Here is a 17392-nt window from a genome sequence, read left to right as displayed (position 1 = left end):
AAAAATCTGTTCAGTCGATGAAAAATAGGAGATTTCTTTGTAAACCAGTGTTTCTCTTATCACCAGGGCTGGACAGTCATGTGACAAGGCCATAGACCGCTATAAAGGGAGATGGTGAAACATTACATAGTTACTCATTGATGTGGCCGCTCTGGTCGTGCTGGAGCTCCAACTGTGTTCCCTTGATTGACCCATTGAGTGACCTGTGTAATTGGTGCACACAAATCACTAACCACAGGGCGCTGGGTTCCCGTCCCGCGTCTGATGGATGTCTATGGGCTGCTGCTGATCGCCAAACAGATTACCTTCCTCCACTGATACACCTGGTCACAATTTGGCCTTCGACACCGGAGTCAGCCAAAGAGGATACTGGGGCAATAACACAATTTAGCAATTTGTCAGCCCTTTCATTACCAAATACATAGCATGAAATATTTAAGCACTAACATGGGGAAATCGTCAATTAAGGCAAACATTATACTGATGCGTATTTGATAAGAGGTAGTAGAGCAGAGGATTGTAACTCTACTGTTACTTCAGTAATATTACCCAAGTAAAAGTAAAACAAGTATTTGCATGTTTATAACTTGCACATTAGATAATAAAAGAAAAAATCTAATCTGTCAACTGGACAAAAAATATTTTGCTGCTCATCCTTTTCAGTTTCGGTCAGATTAGTGCTGGACACTGCCTTATATCAATCAAACATTATACCACATTATTATTAAAACAGACCCCCCCCCCCACACACACACACATACATATACACATTGGAAATGCAGATTGTGCAGATTGGTCCATTTTCACACCCTTGCTTTAAAAAGCAAAACTAAATGTTATTAATACTGTGCAGACAGAGGAGGCAGGCAAAATAATACAACCCATGTTAAAGAAGCTACTAGTATAGAAAAATACAATTTAAACAAAATGTTATACAAGCACCTCTGTACCTGCATATCTCCACCTTTCTTTGCATATGCCCCTGTTCAAAACCTGCTTGAGACCTTTTGCTCAGAACTGAGTTCATAAACTCTTAAATGTCCAGTATAGTGTATAGCAAATTAATGCTATAATTCTTGAATGACTTAGGGAGGAAATATAACTAATCATAATTTGTGGTTTTGAGTTTGAGTTGAGTTACGTTTTACAGTGGATTTTGCTTCTGTGCAAAACAAGAAACGCAGTATATGTCAGACCCTGTGGAAGGCTACTCCAGTGGCACTTTTATTGGTGAATGCATGGATTTCACATCATTGCAAAAACATGCAGATACTTGGTGGAATCCAAATGCTTTTTCCAAGGCTTACATTGTAAGATATCTCTCATAGCAAGCATTTATTTTTTATCCAAATGCCCTTGAGCCAGATATTGGCCTTGTTAAATTAGGTCCAGTTTGCAATTCAAATGATTTATAGCACCTGCACATATTTAGAGGACAGTAAAACTAGCTATTAACATTTTTAAGATGGCATAAATCTTAACTAGGGTAAAGAAATGTGTGGTCAGTAAGGCATATAATGAAATGCAATAGACTTAAAGTGTGTGCAAATTGATACTTGCCTCTCAATAATTCATTCACGTTGAAATCGTGGGTTGTTGAGGATTATGATTATCAATATGTAGGCAGGTCACGGTTTATGCACCGTTATATTTTCCACCACAAAGGTCTCAAAGAAGCTGCAGTAGTTTATGTCATTACCTTGAGTTGTTTAGGGGCGGACTGGCCTCTCCCCTCTCATGAATATGGAGCTTGCAGGCAGCAAGGACACTCCCTCCTTGTTGAACTTGTGCAGTGAGCGCCTCTTCGGACCAGCAGTCAGTCAGTCAGCAAGCAAGCAGTGGACTAGGCTGGCGCATGGCTACTGAATAAACTTTTCCTCCCTCAACAAGTGGAAGACGAGAGGACGGAGAGTTTGCAGCAGTGGTAGTTTGCGTGAGAAGACTTTTACGGGGACATACCGTGGAATAGGTGGTTGTCTTATGACCCGGGGACGTGCGCTCTGCTTGCTCAAGTGCTCTTTCCCTGTCGTGCATGTTTAAATCAGAGGAGAGCAGTGGAGCCGTGTGTCGGCCAGAAAACTAATAACCAACAACCGTGAGGCGACAGCAGACTGGAGTAGGCATGTTTTGGAGACGAGGCTCGGTCGTGGCCGCCTTTTTACTCTGCTTTTTTACCAAGGTACATGCATTTACTTCCTAAAACAATGGCTAGTTTTCGTTGTCTTGTTTTCATTTTACTTTCCCGGCAAGTGTCAACTAATAAAACGCGGCTATGCTAACATTACATGGTCAAACCTCGTGTATTATCCCTGCGTTAGCTTGCGTAAAGTTATATTCCAAATTAGCAGTGTTTACGCGCGTGTTTTTTTGCAATAACATAGACTTTTAATGTGGTTTAAATGCAGAAATATGTGTAATTTTGCTAGTTTAACTCACTCTTGCGTCTTCAACAGGTGTCAGTGGGGTCTGGACAATTCGAGCTGCAGATTTTATCGATGCACAACGCGAATGGGGAGTTGCACAGCGGCGCTTGTTGTGATGGCGCACGGAGCACGGCGGATCGAAAATGCTCCAGGAGCGAGTGCGATACGTTTTTTAAAGTTTGCCTGAAGGAATACCAATCTCGGGTCTCGGCTGCGGGCCCTTGCAGCTTCGGAATGGGATCTACGCCTGTCCTGGGAGGGAATACGTTTTCTTTCAAGAGCACAAACAGGAATGACAAATCCAGGATAGTTTTGCCCTTCAGTTTTGCCTGGCCGGTGAGTCCTTATTTTTGGAGACTACTTCGTTTTGTGCGTCTTGAGTCGACGGGCTTCTTCAAACAAAAATGAGAGAAAAAAATGTCTGTTTGCAGTTCAGTTCAGAGCAATTACCATGTGTCAGTCACCCACCTCGACCCCAAACCCACCACGACAGAAATCACAACAAACTAGAAGAGTGCACTTCTCTTGTGGTAGTTAGGCTCTTTGTGAATTATCCTTTTGAACAAGGACCCCCTGGTTTTCCATCATTTCTGTGTATTTACCAGGTGCTGCTGGTATTTCTCTTTTTCAGGCCTAGACCTGTCTTTTTCTGTCTGCTTTTTTAACTACTTTACATATGTGACAAGGCAAGACTAAGCAATTGGGATGAAAGGTAAATTGGACCTGCTGACAGCCCTTAAACTCAGCATTCCTCTAAATAGTTGGTAGTTATCTGTTATAAGTGCCTATAACACAGTGAGAAATGTTGCCTCCCTCTTTAGACCAGCAGCTCTTGTGTTTGGGAGTTGAGTGAGTAGATCGCTCCACTCCACTCTTTTGGCTCATAGTCCTGCTTAGTGTAAGAAGTACTTTAAAATTCAGACCTTCTCCTTTCCTTCGTGTCAGCTCTTCTTGGTGTGAGAGTAAATAAATGGTCGTGGCTGCTTGTGGGAGCGTGGTTGTAGGTCTGTGAGAGAAGATTTGCCATGGAGCATATTTCGATATAATGAAAAGTGCGCTCACTCCACATAGACTCACTAACCCCACACTTGGCTCAATGCCCCCACCACTAGTGTCTGATTCTGTAAGTCTGACTGAGAAACAGTGTTTGTCACATTTAGGCTTTACTTTTTCACTTTTAGATTATCTTTTATATAATGCACATGTGGTGCAGTAGGTTATAGGTTGTTGCAGTCTTTAAAGGTCCACTGTGTGACTTTCTTGGTATAGTGTTTGTAACTGTGTCTCCATGGAGATATTGGTATTGCTGGGATGTTTCATAGTATGGCATTAAAGTTAGGTATCTTCATTGAGACAAGCAGCTCAAGTTACAAGCAGGATTGCAGGGGCAACCCTGGTAACATTTAGAAAGCACCTTTTAAAGGTATTTTTCAGCAATAAAAAACATGTAATTCAATGAATGCAAGACAAATCTGTGTAATGCCATGCTGTGACATTCCAAGCAAAGTAACAACATCTCCATGAAGACAAGCAAATGGTAAACCTCTGACCACCAAAGTTACACAGTGCACCTTTAATGTCTAGTATGGAGCAGTTCTCTCAGTTGTTCCCATGCAGCAGAGCAGAGGGGGCAGAGCAGATCATTCAGGCTGGTTTTCCCCCATGATCCGATCAGGCAGTAGAACAATGTTCACGGCAGGGTAGCATGCAATCTGATAGGGGCTGTATTTTTTTATTTGCCCTCGACTTAGACACTGGCGCCTCACACCTTTTTAAAAGACAAAAGTTTCTGTTTATGTCCGCTCTATGGTAACCTTAAGTTGGCATAAATGCTTAGTGCCAGATTAGTTTCATGTTATGTGGTGAAAATCGTTTCTAGTGGAAAATAACAGTTGTTGACATTGAAATATGACACTATGGAAGCATCCCAGCCTTCAGGACTGTTGTAGATGCACTTCCTCCATTGTAATTCCTGATAACAATTTTTTATTTTATTTTTCATTAAAAACAAATGCAAATGGATTTCATTTACAATAACCATTTTAATCATTGCCATCAATACAAAAACATTCCTTCCTCAAAGTCTGACCTCTGCTCTAACCCTCATTATTGTACTGACAGAGGATTGGCTGTAGAAAAGCACCAAGCACCATTAGCAATTTGAAATGACTAAATCTTGATCTTGATCTTGAAAATTTGATCGATTGTCCTGCCCTAATTGTAATGACACCTTGCTTACATGTGTACAAACTCAACATAGTCCTACACAACAGCAGAGTGTAAAACATATGGCCCTGGGCTAAATATGGACTGTAATAATAACTGTGTATTAGCACTGAACATACTTTGGAGAGCTGATTATTCAAGAAAAAAATGTACAGGTCGAACTATAGAAAAATGACACCTCATTCGAACAACCAGGCCAAAAGCAACCACATGTGTAACAGAAGCAGGCTTGAAAAAACAAAATGACCTCAAGGAATAAAGATACTATAAAGATATAGATCTTAAATAACCACCTCTAAGATCAATGGTGAAAAATGCAATTAAATCCTTTATAGTAGTTTCTTATCAGTACAGTTTGGCTTTATGTGAAACCATATTTTTTATTGTCACAGCTGTCTTATAGTTTATGATTACATCCTTGTTGAATCAAGACATTTATCTGATATGATGTGTAATAGGTGGGCCTCAGAATAGCCTGTTACACAATGACACTGTCCAGTTGTGTTTTTTTCCATTGAAAATTGAGAAGGCGGTTGTTGCATTCCCCTTTAGTCCTTTTATCCAAGAGCTCTACTTGAGTGCACATTTACAATCGTCAGGTTAGGTATGATATCACTCTTTGTCCTTTTCATCAGTTGATTGGCTGTTGTGGACAGATGGCGGTGTGGTGCATTTTGGGTTGTTGGGTTGTTGGAGTTCATGAGGCTGCTAATGTCCCCCTCCTCTCCTCTTTTTGGTCTCTGCATAAAGTTGGCCTCTTGTCCCGGGCCAAGGGCTTTGTTTAAGTCACGCTTGGTTGGACCTCAGGCATTTCATCGCTTTAACCTTGCCACCCACAGTAACCGCTGCTCTTAATGAGGCTACACACGTGTCCCTCTTCAGGTATAAGGCGCGACAGGCAAACCACCAGCTGGACACTGTCGCCAGGACATCTTTAGCCTGTTAGCATTCTCATACAACTTTGCAACTTCATCAGTATGTTATTTTTATATTACATAGAAGTGTGGGTCTAGCCATTCACACAAGTGTATCAAGCCAGGACAATGGTCTGCCCTCAGTGACTACAGTGAGGATTACCCAACATAATGGAGCCAGTGCAGCTGTATTGCCAGTGCAGGGCAAGCAACCGGAAGCAGTAGTAGTAGACTCAGCATTGATAAAGCTTCTTTACTGATGGACCATATGTCTTCTGATAATTTAACTTATTTTGTTGGCAGTATGGATTCTACTAAGTTTTTTGCTGATTCAGTGGAAGTTTTAGTCTGTTCAGTATTTGGTCAGTCCTGGTTTGGGCAATGGGCATGGTTTACTTCTTAATGCTAGCTCAATAATAAGAATAATGCATGTCTGGGATTTATTTAATGCCTTTCAAGCTACTCAAAGTGTTAAACATTACATTATTCACTCACTCCACACTTGGTGTTGCAAGCTACTTTCATAGCCACAGCTTCCCTGGGGTAGACTGAAAGATTTTGTGTTTCGGGCTGGTTTGGACCTGACTTAGCTCAGATTTGAGCTCATTTTTGTCTGTTATTTTCAGATAGTACTCAGGTTGCATGCCTTTTCTCTGAGAACAACTCCATTAGTCCAGAAACAACCTTTGTCTTTTGATTTAGCAATTTTTTACATTCAAGTTGGCGCCTCAGTTCTGCAAATGCTGCATCTAGTCGTAATAATTTACAATGGCGGCGTCTACATTTAGATGTGGGACAACCCTGACATGACGATGAGAGACCTTTTGACAAGTCATAGCCTTCTGAGTACAGCTATCAGGTGAGTTCTGCCACAATCATGAGCTTAACCTTGAGGGTAAGCACTGCTGGCAGCTGTGAAAGTAATAACACGTTTTCTTTTATATTGTCTGCTGTGATGTGGCAGTTAAGTGCAAATTACTCAACAGTAAGAACGGGAAAAATGTTTGACGTGTTTTTTTTTCCCTTACATTGCCAACAGCATCTTCTGGTAGAAAGCAAACTTGTTACATAATGTATTGTGTCACTGCCTCTATGGAAATGTGGCATGCATTGAATTGCCTATAATTGGGATAATCGTGTGTGTTTTTGTTTTGTTACATGCTTAGTGACCGTTAGAGACAGATAGTAACAAAATGGTTGTATATGTTTTTCATTTTTTATCTTACCTTAATTTTATTTGACTTGTGGCAGATCCAACATCAATTTGAAGTATGTTTTTGTTTTCATTGGCAAATGTTGAGATTCCTCTATTGGGAAGGTGTCTAGGAGGTTATTCCAGTTAATGCATCTATACGGAATACATGCACTCTTGTTTATTTTAGTTGTTCTTGTTTTAATGAAAATCTTTCAACAGACAATGCATTCCTTTCATACAGTTTGTCATTAGTGTCTGGTAACTTTGAGGTGTGATGGGCGTGTTACAGCTGTATTAATCACTGTGTTGATTTCTAGTTGATAGCATTGAATTGATTGACTCAGGAAAGCTGATAGCGAGAGTAAGAGTCAATATAGTTTTGTTTACATTTCATCTGTACAAGGACTAACTTAATCTGATTTGCATTTGCTTTTATTGAGGGCAGTTCTTTGGTCAGTTCCTACAACCAAGCAGTGAAACACAATAGGGTAAAAGCATGTTATTAGAATTACTGACTCTCAAATTCTTGTATGGGATCCATTTGTATACATATATTTGTACCCACTGAGTTTTGTACCGGAGTATTTTACAAATGTTGTCACTACTTACATCATTTTTTACGCATATGTGTGTTTTCTGGTTACACCATCTTGTTTTCTTATTTCCATGCAGAAGTTTTTAGCTTTGCCCAGAATGTTCCACAGTATGTCATATTTCTTATCAATCTCTATGGAGACAATCAGTGGCGCCATCAGGTAAGTTACAGGTCATATCTATGGAGAGGCAATCACGCTTACTGTAAGAATGCATGCAATAAAAAAACTAGATTTTTATGTTTAATGCCAAACTTTGAAACATTCTTGGCAAAGCAATAACATCTCTAGACAAACGTGGTGTGAAAGTGGCGTTCAGTCCACCTGAAAAGTTACATAGTGCACCTTTAATTTTTGGTGCGGCTTTGATAGTTCATATTTTCCTCATTAGACAGTGGTTAATAATCATGAAATATATTAGCTAGTCCTACTTGTTGCCCATTGTTTTGATTACTGAAGCCTTGCCAGGTTGAAATGTCCCAAATGTAGGAGAACCACTGCATTAGCCCTTTGCCTTCCAGTTATTGAAACATCTTTTATTATGGAGTCCTGTTCCAGAGCAGGGCTGGACCGCTCTCTCCTGGCTCTGTGTGTGTATTGGGAAAATTCCCCTAGTAAGAGGATTCAGTAGTGTTCTTTGGCAGGACAGAGCGCTTCAACTGATTCTTATCACTGATGTTACATGTCTGTTGTTGGACACTGTCTGTTTGGCCGAAGCAGATAAGAAGAAGATGTATGTCCGCACACTCATTGCGCTTGGACTTGTGTGTTTATGTGCGCTTCTGTGTTGTTGTGTGTATTTGAGTGTGTGTGTGTGTCGCTCCCCTCTAAGTTCAAAGAGAAGTTGTGAGTCAGCTGGAGCCTGGGAAAAGTGAACCTGGCACTGGCAGACTGATAACACTGAGAAGTTATGGAGTGTGAGTGAATGGGGAGGCATGCTCTCTCTCCTCTCTCCCCCTCTCTCTTTCTTTCCTCTTCCTTCTCTCTCTCACTCCTTCATCTCTTACTCTCACGCCCTCTCTCTCCCTTCTTCTCTCTCTTTCTTCCCTCTTTCTAACCTTTCTATCTCTCCCTCTCTGTATCTCTGGAAGCACTTATTTCGTCCAAAACATGCCCATAACAGGGGCTTCTTGTTAGATAGAGAAAACTTACAGCCTCTTGAGACTCGTTTTGATAACATAATCTTGAATATAAATTCTTGTTAAGAAGTTGTGACCAGTACATCAATACTCCAGTGTCTCATGTGTTAATAATAATACTAAACAGATCTATATGCTTAAAAAATACATTATTGTACATAAACAAGGTTAAGGTTATGTTAATTCCTTAATTCAGAATGTTTTTTGTTTTTTTTCCTGAGGTGTACCGATAGGAAGTCAAATGTGTATGATTTTATTGACAACTCTAAGTATCGCAGTTAGTTCAACGTCTAAAATAGCTATTGTAATTACACACTAACTGAAAGTCAAACCATCAAACCATATGTATTTATATATAATTATTGTCTGATGATATAGCAGAAATGATAACTTTATTTGTCAGAGAGGTGTGATCATAACTGTGTAATCACTCCCAAGTTGAAACAAGTTTAAAATGGTGCCAATTATGGGTGTGTTAGGTCTGCTTTATTCTCAGAGCCAGTGATCTGTTAAACGTTATGTGTTATAACAGCAGTCCATCCAAGCATCCAATTTTTTCACTTTTATTTTGATATCCAGACCAGTATTACCCGGTATTTGAATTTTTCTGGAAAACAATATCAAAGTCACCACCTAAACTGTGATGCAAATATAAAAAAATCAAGCCATTTTTAGTTCACAGGAAACTTACTAATCTATGATGTATATCACAAGACATTTGGTAATTTTTCTAGGCAGTTTTAGGACAAGATAATGAAACCCTTATTCATAGCAAAATTTCACAATACTGACAATATTGTGGTTTTCCCATTGACTTCCTGTTTTGAAGACTTTGTCACATATGTGGGATTTTACAAACTAGCCCTCCCAAATAATCTTGTATGGACCCAAGAAGGAACAAATGGTGAAATCCCCCAAATTCTCCAGGCCACATGTATTTGTCTTCACAGCAGAGGCTTTTGCTGGCTAAGCATTAAGCGCTAGGCCTGAACTTGATACTGTTAAGCGCTCGAAGGGGAAGCGGAGGCCTCGTGTTAGTGGTGTTAATATAGCTGGCTGTAGGTTGTAGTGTCTTGCATTGATGAGGTATCACATTGCCACATGACTGCTTTTCTCAAGCTCTGCCTTAAGTCATTACAGCCAATAATGAGTCTGAGAAGACCATAGTTAGGGGAGTCTTATATTAAATGATAGCTTGTGATTGTAATGTAAAACGGGTGAACATGCAGATTTGTTATTGGTGGAAAGTTATGTTTGAGGATTAAGTGGAATAAATTGCAAATTGCACATTGAACTGTCACAGTTAGCACATCACAAAGCCTGTAGTTATTTAGGGGATTTCATGTTCTCTGTAAACAAACAAAATGTGGTATTTCTTTGGGGTCTAATCTGTTCTGTGATTCTGTACTTCTTGCATTGGACGTGTTTAAATGTGCACTGAATCTTGATTTTACTAAATATAATTCATTGCAATACAAAAACATCTCAATTCAGTGTTTCTCATAATTGTTCAGACATATTAACTTAATTGCAATGGAAAACTGGCAAAGAATAAGAAGCTTGCTTTATTAAAAAGTTGGAACGTTGAATGCCTGACAGAATAAGGTAAAAATGTTTTGGAGTGCGTCATGCCCTTTCCCTGAGAATAGTGGCACAGGGGTTTTCCTTGAGCAGGTCTGTTTACAGTGAAGTCATTGCCGGTTGCTATGTCAGATTTCTGTCGTGCCTCTGAGCAAGAATAGGGAGCAGGGATCTGTTGAACCCAGAACTTGTCACCAGTGCAAAGGTCTGTCACTATAACATATTCTGAAGTACCATTTATTGCTATTCCAAAAACAGTGATATGGAAATGGCTTTATACAACTGACAGAATTACCCTCAGTAACCAGTAACCCTTTTTCAAAATGAACCATATTTTAAAAACCTTGGCCAGCAATACATAAATAACTATTTAACACTTGTTCATTCTACTATCTATGAAGTGTCAAAGATGGCAATTATTTGACCAACTAAAGCGCAAATGTCATATAGTCTTAATACTAGTGCAAAAAAGACACATAATGCAATATGTATTAATCCTGAAGAAGTATTGTTCTTTCAATCATATATTGAACAATAAGTTGATATAGTGATTGTCGTGACAGGCCTACCAGCGCATACTTTCTCCCTGACTCCACAGACACATTGTTCACTTCCCCGTGACTGAGGAGTGAATGTGTAAGGCGATACTGGTGTGAGCGCTACCGACCCCGAATCAGACAAAGCGTTTTGGGAGTTCTGAAATCAAGACAGGCCCTCCAGAGTGGAGTTCATTCAGCCCAGCTCTCTGCCCCGTCAGCCCTGCCATCTCGCCCGTCCTTTGTCTCATTCATTTCATATAATCCTGTTTATTGTAGTTTTATTTTTCTACCTCAAAGCTGGTTTTCGCCTTCCTTTTAGAGGCCTACAAATGAGCATGAAATGAGAAAACCCATACACATTGTAAAACAGCGAAAGAGAGAGAAATGGCTATCTTCCACTGCCTAGTCTCACCACATTTCATAAACATGTGGAAAATCTGTATTTGGGGGAAAGTGTTACCGTGGTGAAGACGAAGACATGGTTTTGGCACTTTGGGTCCGTTTTTTTATTCACTACGTTTTTATTTTGACGGCTCATTTCTCCAGAGATTGTGTTGAACAGCTTTACTACAGTGTTTTGGTTCATTTGATTCCTTCAAATCACTCTTGTGCTCCTGATGTCATGAAGCATTAGTCACCTTGTCCATTTTGCATTGTTCTATAACATAGTTAAATGTGATGTGACCTTTGTAGGCATTCATTTGCATGGTTACTAGTCTACTAACAAGGGAAAGAGGTTTTGTCTTGCAGCTAACTCATGTTGTCTCTTCTCTTGCAGAGGTCCTACACTTTGATAGTGGAAGCCTTGGACTTCAGCAATGAGACTAGTGGTGAGTATTGTCCTCATCTGCCTTTTCCATCTCCTCTCCCTCTGCTCTGTCCTTCCTCTTGCTCTCACTGAAGTCTTGGAGGAGTCGTGTGTTGAAGGTCAGAGGAGGAAGTTTATTGTTCCTGCAGACCCAGGTCCCCTCTCTGGGTCCTCTGAGTGTGAGTGCATCCTTGAGGGGAGTGTGTGCTGACAGGTACCCGAGCAGAAAGCTCTGAGGTGGGACAAGGCTGCAGACAGAGAGGAGGAAGTCTGGATGTGGGGGGTAGGAGGGTGTATCAGGGCCCGCTGTTCACTATGAAAATGTTTTCATTGGGCTGATGACTGATGGCAGGTGCTGCCAGCCAGGGTCAGGGTCACACTGTCTCACTGTCACTGAGGCGTGAAGCAGAGTTCGCCGGGTGCTGCCACAGGCCGATGGGGGGGCATGGGGGGGTACTCTCTTTAGGTTAAAGTTACCTCTGACACAGGTAGACCTCTGCTTCACACGAATGCTACTCTCTGAGTTTATCTGTGAAAGCTGTGGTTGTACCTCTCATGCATGTGGGAATAGCACTGCAGTCTCAATTTGAATCTAACTTTTATTTTATTTGGTGCGGTAGAGTGGTCGTGGAGCAGTGATCCTAGCTCAGGGAGGGCTCTATCCTGCTTGTTTATGCAGGTCTGTTCGAGGTCATCAAGGTTTCGGTCTTTTCTGCTGTATTTGCCGCTCCCCAGAGAGCTATTAGGGCATTGGTGTGAAAAGCCCCTGAATGTACACACTCACTGCTGGTTAAGCCCCCATGAGCTGCGTAGGCTAGCTCCCAGTGCTGTTAGCCTCATACATCATTTCTTTCTGTTCTGTTGATTAGATAAACAATAAAACATTTCATACGTTCATCTGACATAACTTGTGTTGTGTTTCCCATTTGTAATCCACTGGAGAATGCCTTTAAAAGCATGCATTTGTAATGAAGACATAACAGCTCTGTACTCTGCTTATTGATAGTTTTACTGCCAAAGTGGGCCCTTAATGACTTTATGAAGCTTGTCTCAGTCTGCGTTTATGTTTATCCTGGGCCAGGCAGCAGGTAGTAAGGACGTGCTACTCCCGGCGCCGCGGGCCAGCAGTCGGTAGAGAAATGCCTCACGCCCGAGCGCTGGCCTCCAGATCAATGTGAAATGTGGCCGGGCATTGTGATTTCTGCTCGCTCTCTCCACTACACTATATGCCCCTTAGAACAGCAAATCTCTCTCTGTCTTTATCAACCTCTTGTCCTCTTCATTTCTCTTTTCTCTCTCTGCCCATCTGCCTCTCTCTCACTTTCTTTTACTCTTTCTCCCTCATTTGCTCTTACTCTTTCTCTCCCTCCCCCCTTGTCTCTCTCCCTTTCTCTCTCTATTCCCCTCTCCCTCCTTTTCTCCCTATCTCTCTATTGCTCACTCTCCCTTTCTCTATATTTCCATTTTCTCTCTCTTCTTCCATCTGCCCTCTCTCTATTTCTCACATGCTCTACTTTTCTCTTTCTCTCGCGCTCTTTTCCTCAGTATCTCCCTCTTTCCCTCTCACTGCCTCAGTCTCTTTCTCTCTATGGGGCATTGCATCATACTACACCGTGGGGCGATTCACCCAGCGGTCAGTTACCTCTGCTTGGCCGTGCTTGGTAAATAACTGGTGTGACACATTTTTCATTCGCTCCCAGGTGGAAGATTTAGAAAGCAAGTAGCAAGTGCTGCAGTGCGAGTGAATGAGCAGTGTTAATGTGTGAGGCCTTGTATGAGTACCACTAACTAGGCTGCACATTATATCCAAAAAGCACAATACAAGGCAAGAACATTACTGTACCTCAAGAATTCTAAGCATATTTGCTCCATGATGATATGACATAAAAATCAATATCACATTTTCATATCAAATGTATGTGATTTAAGCTTTTAAAATCAAGATTTGGTTCACATTTCAGAACACATTTTATCCACAGGTTTCACTATTACAGGTGACTCAAAATGTCACCTATAAACAGAAATATGAAACCCATAGAAGTGTAAAGTACAAGATAAGATAAGTTTTTAACACATATTTTCCCATGGCAATGGTGATCCTGAACCCTACATGTTTCATAATCATGATCCCAGCTTTGTTTTGAATCAAACTGTTAAGTTTGATTTAGTTTTGTCTCTCCGATTTGGCTTGTTTGAGTCCTACTGTAATCTTTGCTAAGCTTCAATATTGACCTAATTAATAACCAGTTGAATTAGATGTTTAATCAGAAATAAAGTGACACCTACAGCTCCTATGTCACCATGGCAATATTCTAATTACCCTCTCATTGTTATTGCAGTATTCAGTAGTTTGTTGTCTCTGTATTGTGCAGCTGTGGTGAATGCAGTGCCTGGGCCTGTGGCAGCCATGTTTGTTCAGTTTAAGTGTGTTTGCTGTTTGTCGAGCTCATTACGGCTCTCTGCTCCTGCTCAGCCTTTGCCCATTCACCAGAGCCATGACCTCGTCCGTGTTTGCCCAACTAAAGAAACCTTTCCCCAGCCCCATGTGTGCTAAATCATGCATTATGGAGCTGCACTGTCCCTGTAAAGTGTAACTGGTGTGAAAAGGCCCAAGGTATTTTGACTGGGGACAAGAATGCGTGTGAGAACTGGAGCTATGGGGTAAAAGTGCTGATGGTACTGTGGCGGACGTCCCAGCACTGGTGTCCACAGAGTGTAATTTATGGCTGCTGTGGTTGTGTCCTCGCCTGTGCAAATGCATGGGGCAGTGTCAATGCAAGAGCTGCAAACCCGAGCTGTAAACCTGAGAATGAGAAAACAGAAAGACTTGGACGAGGGAGGTCTGATTATTATATTACATTTTGTGAAATTCTTGGCCGCTCTAAGGTTAATATAAATAATATGTGAGTTTACAAGAGGACATGAGGCAGAGCAGTTAATGCAAGGTAGTTTTGTGTTTGATTATTTTTCATTCAGTGAATCTGTAACTTTTAAACGCTTGTGAATGGACTGTACACATTTAACTTATTGTATGATGACTACGATTATGGTGTGTTTTTATGATTGTTTGGGAGGTTGCTTGACTGTTTCTATAATAGCCCGACTAGCTGAGATGACCACAGTCCAGGTGTACCTAAAGTTACAAGGAAAGATCGTGACGGAAATATGACTTTAACTAAAACTGAGCTTCATATTACAGTTGTTTGTTGTTTGCTTGAACAACATATCAATTGTCAAATAATAAATATTGTTTTAAAACATGGTACAAAACAACAATTCATAAGTTGTAAAACAAAATTAAAATGAAGTCAAAAAGTGTGGCTATTGTGGTGTTACCTTTACAGAGAAGCAAGGCAAAAGCAGCAATAACCCTAAGCCATAAACCTGAGAATCAGAACGATTTGAAAAAGAGAGCGTGAGAAAAACCCAGTTAAAGTGCTCATTACAGCCAGCCTATCTCTTTTTCTCCATTTCCTCCTTGTATGTCTCATCCAACACACATACTTGCCTTAATTACATATAATCTAGTATCTTGGTGATCTTCTGCAATTTGTGTGAGCATATTTTGGTTTCCCTGCTGTAAAATTCACCAGATTCATTCCTCTTGTGACATGTAATGATAATGATAATGTTAAATTGTGTGTTTTAGGCACTGATGGGAGGTTGATAGCAAAGGCATCGCTCTCTGGAATGATAAACCCAAGCCCTCAGTGGCAGAAGCTTACTCACCCTGGTCCCCCAGCGCAGTTCGAGTACCAGATTCGTGTCAGCTGTGATGAACACTATTATGGATTTGGTTGTAATAAGTTTTGTCGTCCGAGGGATGAGTTTTTTGGACATTATACCTGCGACATCAATGGGAACAAGACGTGTCTCGAGGGCTGGTCTGGACCTGACTGTACCACAGGTGAGCTCTGGTTTATTGGTCAAAGAAGCTAGGTATTAGGTATGGGACAATATTGAAAATTGTGTCATGATTATAATGGACAAAATAATTGTTATCAACTATAATATCAATTATAATACCACAATAATATGCAAATATACTCACGTTGCTATACGTGTAATGCTCTAGTTAGTTAAAAAGAAACTATTCTACAACTTGACTGTTATATTCTGTGGTATAGTAGAATATCTTTGTTCCTCTTTGTTCCTTCCTTTTTCTTGTGGTTAGTGATGTTATTGTAAACCAAAGTTAATTGTTACCGTAGAATTAGACATGTAGTCAAAACAAATACTATTGTAATATTAAAAATCAGTGTAGCAAAAATTTGTATTTCCCAACATAGAAGGCACAATAGCTCAATAAAACCACATCCTTATTGTATTTTTAAAAATACTGAAACCAATACGGGTAACAAATACAGTAGGTAGAGCTCCACAAATGTAGTATAGTTATAAAAGAACAATTTTCTCAAGGCTTAGAGTAAAATAAATCATGAAATCCAATCACCGTAGGTAACATTGAACTTATTAAGTATTAATTTCATCAATAATTATTTGGGTGTGTGTCATATAAACAACAAACAAGAACTTGATGAATACTACAACATATGCCAAGAGTGTTGTAGTACTCCTAGAAGCACAGTTTTCTCAAAAGCATTACTAAGTAAATGTTACACAGTAAATTGCTCATTACTGGCCACTTCTAGTTCACAGTATTTTAAAGTCGGCCTTATGAAGAGCCAGAGATTCAGACTGATACACTGTCTGCTGCTTCCTGCTCCTCAATAGCCACTTTGTTCATACATTTTCCTTTTTTCCATGCAACAGGAATTAGACTTTTATTAGACATTGAGCTATGAATCATGGTGAGGGCTTGTTGACAGCAGTTTATTTCCTCTGGTTGAAATGCAAAAATTGAGAGTAATTATCATTTACTTCTGCAATTAAGAAGTGCTTAATACTGAGTCCGTCTGAGCTGTAAAAATAAATTCTTGTTTCTTTTCGTTTGTAGCTATCTGTCGACAAGGCTGCAGTGCTGAGCATGGGTCCTGTATAGAGCCAGGCGGCTGCAAGTAAGTGACCAATAACTCACCTGCCTCAGGCTTTTATCTGGACGTTTTAGCTGTGATCTGTACATTTGCGTAGACCTGTCACTATAAATACTAAATCGACTTACCGATTACTAAGGGTTTTTATTCTGCTATTTATTTATTGTATCGCATATTCAGAATATTTTTTCATGGTTATTGTGTCAGTAGGATTTTATTAGTTTCCACATTATCCCTCACTGTAAATATTTTCTTCAGCAATATATCGCGCTTCAAAATTTGTTATTGTGACAAGCCTACATTTGTTTTTTAAAAGGAGCATCTAAATAGCTCTGTAATTGTATGGACCAGATTTTTGACAAGGAATTCAAATAATGATAGTATATACATGTGATGTTGCAAAATGTATTCCTAACATAATTGAGTTACTATCAGCATAGACATTTAAATATTGTTCGTAAAATGTAAATTAGCAGATATAAAATGACAATTGACGCTATTATCTCTGCTCCATAACTAATATGGCCATAATAAGTATTAGATTGCAAGTCCTGTCCAGCTGCAACTAGATGCTCAATCTTTTTAAGAATAATAATAATAATGGCTTACACTTGTAATGCGCTTTTTCAAAGCCTCTCAAAGCGCTTACACTATAGTCATTATTCATTCATTTCCACACTTGGTGATGGTAAGCTACTATTATAGCCACAGCTGCCCTGGGGCAGACTGACGGAAGCAAGGCTGCCAACCACAAAACGACAGAACTTGGTCCGAGTGGGACTCGATCCTCCGACCTTCGGGTTGGGGGACCAACACTCTAACCACTGAGCCACTGTTGCTGTTTGTATGTCCTTCATCATAGATGCAAGGAGTGACGTATGTTATACACATAAGCTCTAATGAGGCAAATGTTATCAGTTCAATCATGCACAACATTCGGATGAGCCTCTGAGTGTATTGTTTGTGTAGCTAATGGCTTC

General features: G+C 40.2%; 1 protein-coding gene across 2 annotated transcripts in view; it reads left to right on the top strand.

Moving 5' to 3' along the window:
* The first annotated feature begins 1796 nt into the window (after positions 1-1796).
* The window catches only part of jag1b (jagged canonical Notch ligand 1b), a 39050-nt gene continuing 23454 nt past the window's right edge, over positions 1797-17392 (top strand). For both annotated transcript variants that reach the window (XM_055227031.1, XM_033979166.2), the window contains exons 1-5: positions 1797-2179; positions 2454-2759; positions 11389-11440; positions 15068-15325; positions 16376-16436. In XM_055227031.1, the coding sequence (XP_055083006.1) occupies positions 2123-2179; positions 2454-2759; positions 11389-11440; positions 15068-15325; positions 16376-16436 (734 nt within the window). In that variant the 5' untranslated portion in view covers positions 1797-2122. The remainder of the gene's footprint in view (positions 2180-2453; positions 2760-11388; positions 11441-15067; positions 15326-16375; positions 16437-17392) is intronic.

This window comes from Periophthalmus magnuspinnatus, chromosome 15, assembly GCF_009829125.3.
Source record: "Periophthalmus magnuspinnatus isolate fPerMag1 chromosome 15, fPerMag1.2.pri, whole genome shotgun sequence".
Classification (NCBI taxonomy): Eukaryota; Metazoa; Chordata; class Actinopteri; order Gobiiformes; family Gobiidae; genus Periophthalmus; species Periophthalmus magnuspinnatus.
Note: the sequence above shows the minus strand (reverse complement) of the source record. Positions and strands in the feature narration are given on the sequence as shown.